Source organism: Poecilia latipinna, unplaced genomic scaffold (assembly GCF_001443285.1).
Source record: "Poecilia latipinna isolate Pla-1442-1.1 unplaced genomic scaffold, P_latipinna-1.0 Scaffold1293, whole genome shotgun sequence".
NCBI lineage: Eukaryota > Metazoa > Chordata > Actinopteri > Cyprinodontiformes > Poeciliidae > Poecilia > Poecilia latipinna.
In genome coordinates this window covers 1022-15924 of record NW_015113909.1, presented here as the reverse complement: position 1 = coordinate 15924, position 14903 = coordinate 1022, and the positions used below count along the sequence as shown (strand labels likewise).

At 35.7% G+C, this 14903-nt stretch overlaps 1 protein-coding gene across 20 annotated transcripts; it reads left to right on the top strand.

Moving 5' to 3' along the window:
- The first annotated feature begins 2104 nt into the window (after positions 1-2104).
- Positions 2105-14442, top strand: LOC106961372 (membrane cofactor protein-like). 20 transcript variants are annotated; one of them, XR_001427757.1, is made up of 15 exons: positions 2105-2229; positions 2970-3064; positions 3173-3361; positions 4683-4779; positions 5324-5397; positions 5478-5657; positions 5753-5932; positions 6628-6687; positions 7941-7979; positions 8132-8173; positions 9274-9315; positions 10064-10118; positions 12134-12231; positions 12441-12498; positions 13866-13893. XR_001427757.1 is itself a non-coding variant. In XM_015055066.1 (14 exons), exons 2-14 carry the CDS (start codon positions 3007-3009, stop codon positions 13866-13868), a joined length of 1077 nt encoding a protein of 358 aa, XP_014910552.1. In that variant the 5' UTR covers positions 2105-2229; positions 2970-3006; the 3' UTR covers positions 13869-13893. The 20 variants fall into 20 exon arrangements, 16 of the variants coding, with proteins under 16 accessions (XP_014910552.1, XP_014910551.1, XP_014910546.1 ...); XR_001427758.1 differs by lacking the exon at positions 10064-10118 and having other exon boundaries at positions 8132-8170; positions 9271-9315; XM_015055066.1 differs by lacking the exon at positions 12134-12231.
- Positions 14443-14903: the final 461 nt, after the last annotated feature.

Genomic DNA, 14903 nt, shown 5'->3' with positions numbered 1-14903 from the left:
GGCATGCAAATTAATATTTAAGGTAAAACTGTGCCCCATAGCTGCACAAATTTCCAGAATTTGCTTTTACATGAATTATTATACAAATGTTGAGTTGAATTTTAATATTTATATGGATATACACTTGTTTTGTTGTTTGAACTCTTTCCTATAATACATTTAAAACAAAGTAAATATAAAAAAAACACAAAATGTTTGTACTATAATATAACAGTTGTTTTGTTGTAAAAAAAAATTAGGATTCAAATATTGCAACAGTTTGGAGTGCTGTAAGAAACAATTCTGCTTCCAATTATGGCACACCCTAAAACACACACAACATGTATGTTTGTTCTTTTTTTTTTTTTTTTACTTTGCCATATTACACATATTTGGCAAGTGTAAAAATTCATTTAAATCCTTTGTAATGACCACAAACCTTAATGAAATGTATTTAAATTTCATATAGTAGACCCCAAAAGAAGGTACATAACTGAGAAGTTGTCAGCAGTTTTTATTTTTTCTTAAAATACAACATTAAAGGTGTGACATGTATAGTTAAGCAACCTGAATTGTGGTCAGATGAGACCAAGTCTTAACTTTAAACCACTTACAAAAGGCTTTATGGAGGAACAATAATGCTTTATATCACCCTGAATACAAGTTTATCTAGTTGTTTACCAACACATTCCACAGAGGGTTGCTCTGCGGGAGATTTATGATTTAGAGGTTGAAGAGAAAATTAGTGGGAAATGTTTATATATTACATCTTGTTTCAGGATTTTCATTGTCCCACCCAAAGCATTGCAAATGGCCAAACAGAAACCATAGTTTATAAAAAAGAGTGTTCCTGAAATGGAAGCCAGTGTATAGTTACTCAGAACAATAACGGCACACCCATAATTTCCTAAAATTCATTCTGTTCTCTGCAGGATGTTTAGATATTTTCTTGTGCTCCATTCAGACAGATTGTTGGAAGGAGTAGGACATTGTCAGTTTATTTTTATAAAATGCTCAAGTCTCACAGATATTTTCTGAAAATTATTGTGTTACATCCTGCTTAAATTTATTTTCTCATTTGGGTCCATTAACACATGCTGCTGATTTCTCGATTTTGTATATTTGTAGTTTAGCAGCTTTGTACTATCATTTTCTTTAGTTAAGAGAAGTATTCCAACATTTTACCATGTGTCAGTTCAAACCTGCCAGTGGGATGGTTTATATCTGCTTTGTTATTTTATAGACTGCTCAAAATTTTCTGTAAGTAAAGTGACATGATTGTGATATATCTTCAGCAAGAGATCTGTCACTAATTTGTTTTGATCAGGGATTATGATCTGTCACATTTTAGACGAAAAGTGGTCCGAAACTGAGATCAGAACCAACATTAGTTGTGGAAAAGTGTTCCTCTACAGATTTAATCTATTTTTGCTATGAGACCATCACACAGATTTGAGTATCAGACAAAGATGATCTCAATAAAGATTATGGAAAAAAGACATTCATACAATTGTGGCCCTTTCTGGAAAACTTATGAACTACTTTTTAAATTCTGAGTCAACTGTAACATTACCAGTTTAATTCAAAGTCCACACTCAGGCCTGATTACCACCAGAACTAGAATCACTAAAAGAAATCCCTTAAATGTACAACAAAATCATGTCCTGACCTAAAAAAAGAAAGACAAATCTGTCTCCTCTGTTCAGAGGGGGCTACAAAGCCATTCCTTAACCTCAGGTACACTTGTGTTATCTACACTGATAAAATTACTTTCTGTCTACTTAAAAAAAAATAAGGAAAATATTTGCATAATTTATTTATGTTGATCAAGCAGGACTGTTCTTTGTTTAAAGTACGTATATATTTCTTAACATGAAAAATAAAATCCAAGTAAAATTAACTTAATTTTATCAAGCAGATTAAGTAAAATTACTGTATAAATTAATGTATAAATTACTCAACTTTTTTAATGTAAATGAAATGTGCAAGTGCATTGTAGAATCTATTAGTTCACCTTACTTAAAAAAAATATGCAAACTTGTTGCCTTAAAAATCAAATTATTAAAACTGAATTAACTTGTACAACTTTAAGTTATGCCATACGTGCTTGCATATCATCCATACGTAATGGCGTATCAGTAAAGTGTGTCACTTCTGGTTACGCCCTCCTCAAAAAGAAGTTGTGCGCTAACAGGAAGTGTCCACTAGCATAATGAGTCTTCGTGTTTGATTCGGAGGTGTTTAAAGCTGGTAAGTCCGAATCTACTATTTCTAAACATTTTAGATTAATCCATAAAAGAGCAAAGAATTGTACTTTTTCAGTAATTTTCGGTTTGTTTCAGTTATGTTTGATGGTGTCTGTTTAGCTAACATTCAGCTAGCTAGCCGCACGCGGTACGTTTTTTTAATCGAATATAAATATGTATTTATAAACAGCCGATTCAGACTGTCTGGTGTACTTTTTCCTGTATTATTCAATATTAATGGACCTTTTGGCAACTTCGGCTTGCATTACAGTGAAACTGAAGCTAAATTAGGATTAATTTAGGCCGTTGTTTCCGCGACGCGTTAACGCCCACATGTTTAGATATTACACAATAAACAAGCCACTTATTTTCTTTTAAAACTCGGTTTATTGCTGTGCTTCTTTTGCGTGATGTTGCTTGTCGAGCTGGTTTTTCTGAAATGTAAAAATATTATAGGCATTTTTGCCTCTTTAGACGCTAAGTTGACTTGGTGATGAAAACAAAATTTGCTTGGAGTACAATTCAGAAATATGGAAAATTATTACAATGGATGCTTTCTTTCATTTAAATATACGTTAGTAACACAGTTGGTTTTGGTTTCTACCGAATCTTCAGTCTAACATGACAATTATTGACACTGTATGGCTGTCATTGTTCGTATTTAAAACATTTAGAGCTTGCTGTCTGATTGTTTTATTTAAACCACTTTCTTGTTTATATTTGCTTGCATCTTTTCCCGGAAAGAAACTGTTGTCACTGGATTACTGTCCCAGATCCTGCCATGGGTATTACCGCTGTCTTTATACTCTGCAGTCTTGGCTTTGCCATAATTGCTCAAGGTTAGTTCAAACGGGGACACGGAGCATGCGCAACCTGACAGTAATTGAAGCTCTTTCAATTCTCATGCCCATCTTTTCAACAAATTCTTCAATTTGTAAAAAATCTAGCACAAGATTGCTCCAGACCTCTTGCAGGAGACCACATGAATTTGAGGGATGACTACATTACCCAGCAAACATTTCCAGATGGGAGCAAAGTTTCTTTTGTCTGTGATCACGGCTACACATCTGCTGGAGGATCTGCATCTATCACATGCACTGCTGGCACATGGAGTACTGTGCGGCTGCGATGTGAAAGTGAGTATTATTTAATAAAACACACCATGAAATTCTCCATGATACAACAGTAGAATAATTTTACTCACAATTTGAAATTGTAGTATTCTCAAAAATCAAACACTTAAGGCGCTTTCGCACTGCACGGAACGGAATGGTACGTAACAGAACGGTTGTGTTCGCATTACAACTTGCGACCGGTGTTATAGATCAACTGGTGGCTAAATCAACTGGTGGTGGCAGCTGGAAAAGACTGATGTTTCTGTGGGCGTGGCTTTTTAGGACCCCTCCTACTGTTTCTGTAATGTTACATTTTATTTCCTTGCTCATGTACAGAAGACATGGCTACCGCAGATCTATGTGGCAGTGTCATTTCTTCCTTATTGTTGATATTTTTTCTCGTTTTTATTATTTTCATCAAGTGACTGTAATTCTCAACCATATGAGACGTCGTTGAAAAAACAATTGTCTTATATACTTTTACATCAGAAGCAGGTTAAAATCTTCACTCGAACTGAGATTCTGAAAGTGTCACCAATTAATCCAGGCCTGGTTCTTAAAGTGTGATGTGTCCGTTATATAACAATCAATGACAGCTAGGAAATAAAGTGTAGCGTTACAGAAACAGTTAAAAAGATTTCGCTATAGTTTCTGTTTATACCTATTTGAAATATCATAATATGAGGAATATGTGGAAAAATTACACAGCCAGTCGATCTTTTTAAACATTTCATTTTTAATCCCAAGGCTCTTCAACATTTATGTCGGCTTTCAGGGAATAATCTTTGCTTTGAGATCTGCTCATGCCACATCGAGATCTATTTCGATCTTCCTTTGACGAGTTTCAACCTCTGAAGCAACACATAAGTCAGGACAAGTTCTGCGTAATTTACACGTTTTGATGGTTTTGCAGATGAACTTTTAAATAAAAGGCAACATACCATATTAGACCAATAAAGTCTTTCTAATTAGTTATTCCCGAGATCTTAGTGGTTGTTTTACGGAATCGGATAGTATTTTTGCAAAGATTTGTAGTTCTTTAAGCTTATTGCATTGTTTACTTCCTGGTTCGGTAAAGGGGTCCTAAAAAGCCACGCCCACAGAAACATCAGTCTTTTCCAGCTGCCACCACCAGTTGATTTAGCCACCAGTTGATCTATAACACCGGTCGCAAGTTGTAATGCGAACACAACCGTTCCGTTCCGTTCCGTGCAGTGCGAAAGCGCCTTTATATTTTAACATTATAAAATGCTACTTTACTATATTTTCCCCACATGCTTTTAGTAGCAGTGTCCAATAAATTGTAGATTTAGTGTAATTTTGTTCCCTTTTCTTGTTCCAGGGAAATCTTGTGGCACTTTGGGTGAGGTGTCTCATGGTGAAGTTAATTATGACGGAAATGAGTTTGGTGATACAGCTACGGTCACTTGTCACCCAGGGTTAGTAACAAAAGTATAACTTTATCCAAGAGTGCACCTTTTGTGTATGTAAACAGTGAAGTCATACTGTAATGCTTTTATTGAAACAAAATGTAAAACTAGTCTGAAAAAAATATATATAACCAACCCGTTGAAGAATATAAAAAAATACTAAAATAGGTATTTTTCTTCTAAATATAGTGTCAGAGAATTTAGTGGTAATGTCATGCAAAGCAAAAACCTGTAGCGTCTGAAATGGAGCTTTGTGTGTTGCACAGCTTGACTTTCAAAAACTTAAGGCTAATTAGAAACGATTCTAGGTGTTTTCTATTCGCTAATAATCTGCCTTGCTGTGGAATGTTGGATTTCAGTTTGTGTGGTGTTGGCCTTGTGTCCTCTCCCAGATTAACAGACAGTAGCATGCTCCACTAAGATAATTACTGAAATATTTCCTGCAAGTAGCAGCATTTTCTTTTTGCTAATTTTGCTGTGAAATAAAGACAGCGGTCTGTTTGCTTGTCTCAGTGTTGTTAAAATAAATGCTTTTTATTTCTCCACTCATTAGTTACATGCTGGTCGGGAGGTCGAGTTTTAGATGCGAAGTCAACGGATGGTCTGGCAGGTTACCAACATGTGACGGTTGGTGATCTTTTTGTTCATCTCAGCTTCTTGAAGGTTGAAAGGATCTGAAATATGAAAAACTTAATTCTGTTTTGCAGCGGTGCAGTGTACCACACCAGAACCAGTTGCAAACGGCACATTTTATCCACAGAAAGATTTCTATAATTTCGGAGAAGTTGCGCGGTACTCCTGCTACAAAGGATTTGTACTTAATGGACCAACAGAAACAGCCTGCTCTGATGATGGGGAATTCTCCCCTTCTCCTCCAACCTGTGTCAGTAAGTATTGGGCTGTTTTTGGTCTCAAATTTGATAACAAAATCATGACTGATTACTGTTGTGACAATAATAATTTCCTTTCCCTTCGCTTTTAGAGGTTCATTGTGAAGATCCTGTAATTGAAAATGCTGTCTATGAAAGTGGTTCTCGGCCTCCACATAAACACAAGGCTACAGTGACGTACAGATGTAAACCTGGATACATAATGTATGGCTCACCTACTATGATATGCGATATAAATAACCAGTGGTCGCCATCGTTACCAGAATGTAAAAGTAAGTATGTGGGGAAAAAAAACAAAACACTAATAAAATAATGCACATCATAATCTGAACATTAATTTCCCTACATGGTAATGAAAAAAGCTCCTAAAAAGTGACTCTGTGACGGCTCTGCCGTGTGGCAATTGGGGCTGGTAAATTGTTGATCAATTAACCCTTGTGTTTACATATGGGGTCCAACCGACCCCACACCCGTAAACCTGTATCATTTGCCACAGTCCTCTATGTTTGCATCCTTCAGATAATGTGCTGTATTATGTGGTACTGATATTTTGTTTACATTTCCCACTTAAAATAATTTCTTAATTACTATCTCTAATTAGAATTTGTGGAGAAGTTTTTTTTTTCTATGAACAGGAAATTTGACTTATCACACTTCCTCTTCTTGACATGTGACTATCTGATGTTGAATTTAGGCAAAGATGAGTGGATTCAATCATATTACTGAGCACAGGGTGTGACAGGCTTTTTCCTGTTTGGAAATATTGTGTAAGATATTTTTAGACCTTTTTTCCAGACTTCAAAGTTTAAAGATTTTTTATTTTTTTTTTTGATTATGTATTTGTAAGTCATTTCTTCAGATGCTGAATTCCAGGCTGTTCAGCTTATATTTCTTTAATTATTTTAAATATCAGGAATTATTGATACCAAGATGATTTTCTCCTTATTACACTCTTTGTTTTTCTCAGGGGCAACTACACCTTCTGTCACCACTGCTACTCCCACTACCACCACAAAAAAACCTAAAGGTAAGTATGTTAACTTACATGTATCTTGTGAAAAATGCCTGATTTTACAATATGATATAGATAGGAGCGCTGCAAATGTTGGAGCGATATTGTAGCTGCTCAAATAAAAAGAAAAAAAAAATCATGCTCCTCAGGTATGTCATCATGACCACTAAAGGGAAGAGAATAACTAATTATCCAGTCATCATGCTACCTGTTAATGGGTTAAATATGCAGTTCTAAAGCAGCAAGTGAATGTTGTCCTCAAACTCAGAAATTCCAAGTTTCTAGTTGGATCTGGAAACGCTCCCCGAAGTCGGACATTTCTCTCTGAAAGTGAGAGAAACTCCGACTCCAGAGCGTCCAGTCCATAACTCTTCAACTCGCTGTCAGCTCCCGGTCAGAAAGATGCATTTAGTTCAGAGACCATGAGATGATATTTAGAAAGGATTTTTTTTTAATTAATTGATTTCAGTTGCCTCTGAGACTAAATTTTTGCGTAAAGTCTATAATGTACATTTATTACACCCCTACCATTATTTATTTATGGTACGGGTGCCCCAGTCTAGTTTTCCAGAGATACCATTTTGCAACTTTAGATGCATTCCTTCTCTAACACACCTGGATCATTTACTTATTATAAGCCTCTACAGAACTGAGTTGCTACTAATGAGGGAAGTCAACCTTTTGTCTGGGATATATTTTAGCAGGGATGCATCTAAAAGTTGTAGTCTGGAGAACACTCCTGATTTGTACTGTCAATGTGGCCCGTTGAGGGTGGCCAATATGCTGAAGTGGCCCTCGGTGAAATTGAGTTTGACACCCCTGTCCTACTCTGTCCTTCACTCCACCGTTAACAGACGTACTTAGGAGTGTTGGCCTGAGAAGTAGTTTGTATGATGAGCTCAGCAAACTTGTAGTTCCACCATGATGCAATCTGTTAATTGATGTTGCTGCTAGTCTGGAGTGGGGAAAACTCAAAAGGGGAAGCTGCTAGGAGAAGTTTTGTGGAAATAGGTGCCACTTTGTGGGATTGAATGTTTGTGCACTTCAGATTGGTTGCCATGGGAGATGCAAGGATTTCTCAAACATGTATTAAAAAATTGAAACAACCTTCAAGGTCTGATTTTAGATGAGGGAATAACATAATAAGACATAAATCTCAAAGAAGTCAATTTTACATAATACCCCCTCATTAATACAATCTGCGCACAATGTCTACCTGCCGTGTCGAAATAGTAACTCCTCTGTTATCTGGAACGCTGTTACCTCAGGTAGGACTTCCACCCAATCTCCGACTTCAGTCTTCCGAGGTAAATGGAACACAGATTATATGCTGAAAAAAATTGGACAAATATGAGGATTTTAGCCAATATGTCAAGAGCAGGGTGCGACTGGAGGCAGTGCCTGCTTGCCATGTTGAAATAGTAACTTCGCTGACTGTTATCTGCAACAGTTACCTCAGGTGTGACATCCACCCAAGCGCCGACTTCCAACTCCCCAGGTAAATGGAACGCAGGTTACATGCTGACAAAAATAGGCTTACATTAGGATTTTTAAAGTGCTGTGTAAATAATATTCAACAGCCACAGCAACAAAAATACATCAGTTAGTAAATTAAATCAATGCTAACCTCGCTAAAGCTGCTATAAGCAGTATCATCTGACTTCTCGTGTCTGGTGGAGAGACCAGAACTAAAGGAAGGACCACCAAGCAGGTCAGAAGATTTTACATTGCTGCCCTTTCTCAGGGATTTCTTTACCTGTCAACTTTTCAGTGCCGCTTTATGTTTATTAGTTTGCTTTCGCTGCTCCATCCTCATGGCTAATGTTGACTTATTTAATGTTACATACAGCGCCAGAGTTTGACAGGAAACGAGGTGACTACAAAGCCTGGCTAAGGCAAAGCAAACTAAGCAGTTGCTTAGGACCCCCAGACCTTTGGGGGTCCCTATCAATATTTGAATTTTATCGTAGACCACACATCAAAGGTTTAGCATTGTTTATTAAAAATGACAATGCTATTAAACTTGATGTAATGGTTTTTATTTATTTCGAACAAACAGTAAAAACAGATGACAAAAAACATTGTAGTGGTAGTCATGATCTGTGTAAATGTTTTACCATCAGAATCCTGATTGCTTTTCTTGCCGTAGCTTTTCTGATGTTTCTTTTCTTGCGAATGCTGCCATTTATGATATCCGTCTGGCTGTTTCATCCATATAGCATTTAAGAAATCTCAGGTTTATTTTACAACACAGAAACCAGCAATACTGCTCTGCACAATAAACGCCTATGGGGAGGCACTGCATGTTGCAGCTTTCCTACCGCTGTTCTACTGCTTGTTATCTTTAATAGTAAGAATCAACTTTATCTGTTAAGTTTCTGCACAGTAGGAAGGAATGTGACTTTGATCGCACACTGTAAAGATAAATGTACAAACTCTAGAAGAGTTAAAAAACACTGCTGGGTTTTGCAAACAATGCTCTGTATCACCTGATGCAAAGCTGCTTTTTTTTTTTTCCTAAAAAAGATGCAACCTCAACTTAATTCCTGCTCTCTTCTGTCTCTTGTTTGTTCTTTTTCTTTTCTTGCTTTTCTTTAGATGACGGTGACAAGACCCCTCCGACATTGATTATTATTGCAGTTGGTAAGTCTATCCTCATCCTTGAGCTGCGTGTTAACAGTAAACACAAATTATGTGAGCCCTTTTCAAAAGTAGTGTGACCTCAAATGAACAGTGTTGCTATAATAACACAGATCATGGAGTTCTACAAAGGTCAAAATAACCTAGAATGTCTTAGTTAATAAATTACCCACTTTGCAGAAGTTATTTTTATCTTTTAGCATTTTGCTCCCAAAACAGAAAAAAAGTTTTCTGATCAGTAACTGTAACTGAATTCATTTAACACTGAGTTTAACATTTTAACCTTTTAACTCTTCTGTGTTGATTTGCCTTTGTTTGTTTAATACAGTAGCTGTGTAGAAATCACCAAAACTATTGTTGGCAGATAGCATTTTATTTGCCAATAAAATATAATATATAGTGAAGTGCTACAAGGTACTTTTTTGACAAATTATTGTATAGATATTGATTTTTTGTTACGAGAACTTCTACAAATGGTTAACACTTGAACAGCTGATTTATTTATTTTTTTTCTTGGTGCCAGTTGCTCTCAAATTATTTTAAAGAAATTATGTTAGGCGTCTGCTTCTCAAATAGATCAAGATCATTTCTTCCAACTGGCAGATTTTTATAATTAATTTGAAGAAGAGCTTTCTGTTTAATGTGTGGGGGGGGGGGGGGGGAAAGGGGATTAAATTTCAGGACCGTTCTTAAAGCTCACACACAAACTCTCCAAACATCACAATGTCTTTTTTTTTTTTCATCAAAATAGTGATCTGCATCATCCTCATCATTGGCATTATTATATTTTGCATCCTAAAGAAACGGTAAATCTTTGTTTTATATCTGTGTAAACTAACGCTTTATGGAACTTGGAGTCTGTCTGTTGCTTTTTGTCCTTCCTCAGCCCAGCCATTAACAGTCTGAATGTGTGCCTTTGCTTCCTGTCTGAACTTTCTCGACGTTGCATGATGAAGGGTTTTTTTTTTTTTTTTGCACTTTGAAGTAGGGATGGGGATTTGAAGAAGAAATGACATTATAACATCCTGTAATTCAAATTTTACAGATTTTGCCTAACTACTGATCTGGGAATGCAATGCCCATCTCTACTTCACAGACTTGTGAAGCTTTTATGTTGTTATATACAATGAAAAAGGAACTCTCCTCTACAGAGCTGTGGGTCTCACTGAGAATTCTCTACATACAATATATATATATATATATATATATATATATATATATATATATATGCATCTCAATAAAATAGAATATTAGTGAAAACATAATTTCAGAGTAATTAATGATGTAGATTCCTTACATACTGGGTGTGTTTCAAGTGTTTGTATGTTGCTATTATGTAATTTCTAAAGATTACATTTATCAGATAAAAATGGGCCCAAAATCTTGCAGGAAAATTAAATCGGCTCCATAGAGCTTGTAATTAGAGGGATACATAAAGTGCTTTCAAATTTTGTGATGTATGACAGCAGAAACTTTGGATTTGAAACTTGGCCTTGAGTGAACCAACCATATTGAATGACACTGCTTCCAAAAGCATCACTGGTGGTGGGAACCAAACACTGGACTTCAATAAACTTGGATTCTGAGCTTCTGCACTCTTGCTCTTGGGGAACTTTTTTTTATTTGAAAAGGCACTTTGAGCCACTGAGCAGTATTCTCAGTTTTTCACTTACCCTGTACTTCTGACATTATCTTTGCCTCAGGAGCTTTGCACAAGAAACTATACAGCTCTAACCTGTGTCATGGATGCAGTCAATTCTATGTTAAAATCTCCAGCATACTCTGGAATAGCAAGACTTTTTAGCAATAATTTTTTGTCTTCCCTACCTTGTAGAGGATGTCTGACTCTCTGTCATGTCAGCAATTTTCTTCTTGATTCGCCATCATATGGCCATAAGATAAAGAATCTATACAAAGGTTTTACTTAACTTTTTGATGATATTCTAATTTACTGAGATGCACATAATTTTAGATATTTTTAAATGGCATTTAAAAATGTTTTATGCTACATTAATAAAAGCATTAAATTCTTTTATGTTCAACCCTAAACCAAATAACCTACAAATGACTAATTGCTGCTGACGTGTCTACATAATGAAGCCTCATTATTTTTAGTCTCAAAGAGCAAACCCAAACCTGAATAAACAATCAAAGGAAAGGTTTATCCATTACTTTCTCATTTGCATACTTCTTCAATTAATTCATAAGATTGTACATCACAGAGCCACCACAAATTTCTTTTGGGAGCTAACTGCAATAATTCATAAATCATCAGTGTTCAGTGGAACAGCGATTTATTTTTATTTTCCTGGGACTTCACTTGGCTTTTAATTGGATTTTCAATATGTTTCTGCATATTGTCACCTTCCTAAAATAATGTTTAAGTTATTTTTACCCAAAAGTGATTATTTATTTATTTATTTATGCCTGTATCACTTTTGGCAGAAAATGACACAGGCCATTATCTTAGGAGGTGACATTATGAAAGTTATTTCCATTTATAATGACTATCTGGCTGTATAGGAGAGTTTCTTTAAAACCCACACCACTTCTAACCAAGTACCAAATTTCAAAGTATGTTGAAATTAGTTTTGATCCTTTGGGTTTAATTTAGCTTGTGAATCATTTCTGTTACTAGCTGTATAATGTTTAAGGTTGTTTGTAAATGCATTTAGTGTTTACTTCCTTCAGATAATGATTCTTTATAACTTGGAAAAAAAGAAGGTATTATTTTCATACACAGTACGTCTTCGCTGTGGGTGTGACACTTCAAACTTTACCACATTATTGAATTTGATTTTGCCCATATCTTTTTTTTCAGGAGAAAGTTACAAACATTGATTCTGTTCTGCTTGGATAAATAACCTGATCATAATTTTAATCTTCATATAAAAACAAGACAACTGTGATTATTTTAAGGTGCGCTGTGTGTTAATGGCTGCATGGTTGGCACTTGTTTGTGTTGGTGGTCTCTTTAGATGAGCAGTACACAGGATGGTGGGTGTTGCCCTGCTTGGACCTCAGGTTGCATGTTACAGGAGGTCTCAGCAGGCTAAACTCTTGTTAGTCGCCTTTTCATGCATATATTTAACCAGTGATATTGACCAGTCATTGGTGGGTTACAGCAGTCGGCGAACCCGTACTGTCAAAGATCCTGCAAAAGCTGACGAGGATGTACCACTCTCGGTAAGGAGATTGTTGTCCAACAACAATTGTGTTTAATAAAAACATGATTGCATGATGAGAAAGAACATGTTTTATTTCATTACATTGTATTTAAACAGGTGAATTATGGTATTGTTGGGAGATGTTTTTTTTAATTATTTTATGAGAAGCTCTATAAATGCACAGATCAGCCACAACACTAAAATCATTTGCAGGGTTTTCTTTCTGCAGTAAGCCCTGTAGTCTACAGATATATACTAGATATATCATCAAAAAGATTTCAGAAACAAATTTCAAAAAATAAAACTCATAGAGATGCATTCCACACAGTGGTGTTCTCCAGGCCTTAATTTGTATTAATTTATGTGAATATTAATCTGATTATTGCCTTCCTATGTAATTCTGCTCGATTGTCCTGTTACTAGTCCAAGCTACTAGTAACTTGTTTCTTTAGCATAATATCATTGCTAAAGAAACTCAATGATGTATCAAAGCAAAATGTTAAAATTAAGTGGAAGAAAAGAGTTTTAAAAAAATTATACATTTAAAAAAAAAAGGTTTTCAAGTTTAGAGGTGGCAACTACCAGGCCCAAAATGAAGCTATCACAGTTAGTGATGGTTTGCAGAGTCATATCAAGTGTAGATGAAAATCAACTGTTTCATAAATTCCAGTCACCACAATTGACCAACAGGACATTTTATAGAACTTGATGCTTTCCTCTGTGGTAATTAAACTCAAAAGCACTGCTGAGGTTTCCTGAACCCCTCAGCAGTGCCACAGACTCGTCGTCTCCTTTCCACGCTGCTCTGACGGAGTAATTCATACAAAGGCTTGTTTTAAACGCTCCCTTTTTGTTGGTCTTAGTAATATTAAAATAGCCTGAAAACTGAATTTTAGGTTGACATTAACTGAGCCATAAATTAAATTAGCGCTTTGAACTCTACACTGTGTGTGTAATTAATCTATGTGAGTTTCAATTTTTGAATTGAATTACTGAAATAATCTTTTTGATGGCTTTGTAATTCAGATGTAGCTGAACTTGATTATGGAGTTAGGACACCTTACCCCAGAGTGTTTTTTAGCTCTGGTATGAAGTGTTTGACAAATTCACATTGACATCACGTAATATTTAGAGGCTGTGGTAGGTGGTGTTAAAAAGGCCTTATTTTAGATTGTGGAATTGAGATTTTAATGTTGTGGCTGTTTGTATATTTTTAACTTTCAGCTCTGTTTTTCTCTCCGTCTTTCACATTACTGTAGGTAGCCAGGTATCCTGGGAAAGCTTTCTTCACAAGCCAACGTTCAGCACATTGTTTTCCTCCATTGTAGGTTTGATAATTTTTGTAGAAAGTGATTGGTTACATTTCTCTCTTGCTTTTTTCTTTAGTGAGCGTCACTCTTCTGTTGGTCCAAAACTCCTGCATGTGAAGATACTGCCTTGTGGAGAGGACTATCCCCGGACCACTGAATGAAGACGATTCCAAAGAAGTCATTAAACTCCTCTAGAAATCAGCTTCTGCAGAGAAGTCGGCCTGTAATTTAGACAACATGACATCTATTCTCACTTGATGTTTCAAGCGCCTGGTCACTTCTAATACTCATGAATCTATCTGTGACCCATTTTACTTTTTTGGACATTATTGCACTCTACATTGATTTGGAATATTTGCACTAGAGCACAGCTCAAGCTGGCCTTCAGACACAGCTACAGAGATCTTCTTAATCTAGTAAAAGGAGCATTTTTTAACATTTAATTTTCCACATTGTGTTTAACTTTTCTGTTTGTGCAGAAATATTTGGCCTAATTAAAAAGAAACTTCACATCTTTTGTCACTTTAAAGATAATGGGAGCTTTTGTAATTGTAGAAAAGACTCCTGGTGGTTTAAACCTCAGTCTTAAAGTTCATTATTTATACAGATCAGAAATTAGGGCCTAGAAAAGTTACATCCTATGGGCCTGTTTGCAAAAAAAAAAAATGCTTTACTTTGTATGTATGTGTGTTTGAGTTGCAATAAAGTTTGCCAGTTTAAATTATGTTCTTATCAGTATCAACCATTGGACTTTTTTTTTTCTTTTTATGTTGTTTTTCTTTGTTTGTTTTGCTTTATATTGTCAATAACAAAAACACTTTTTTTCCCATCTGTAATATTCAGTTTTCCTTTTACATCGCAGTAATGCTAACACATTTTTAGGAGCAGAACTTTAAAATTTTCTGTCGGTGCACACATTTTTATTGAACTTGCACTTATTTATCAAGTTAATGACTTCAAATCAATGTGATTTCATATTGTTTGGAGGCAGTTGTCTAATTGTGTATATATATTTCTTTGTAATTAAAATGAANGCTCAGTGGGTAAGTCACCAGTCTTCCACCCGGGAGACCCGGGTTCGAATCCAGGCTGGGGCAAACAGTTACAACAGTGA

What these genes read in the sequence shown, in the direction of transcription:
- LOC106961372 (XM_015055060.1), top strand. Translation starts at nt 3,007, where the DNA reads ATGGGTATTACCGCTGTCTTTATACTCTGCAGTCTTGGCTTTGCCATA. An exon ending in ATCGTTACCAGAATGTAAAA is followed by an intron (nt 5,933 to 6,627) that starts GTAAGTATGTGG and finishes TGTTTTTCTCAG; the next exon opens with GGGCAACTACACCTTCTGTC. An exon ending in ATTGATTATTATTGCAGTTG is followed by an intron (nt 9,316 to 12,437) that starts GTAAGTCTATCC and finishes GGTGGGTTACAG; the next exon opens with CAGTCGGCGAACCCGTACTG.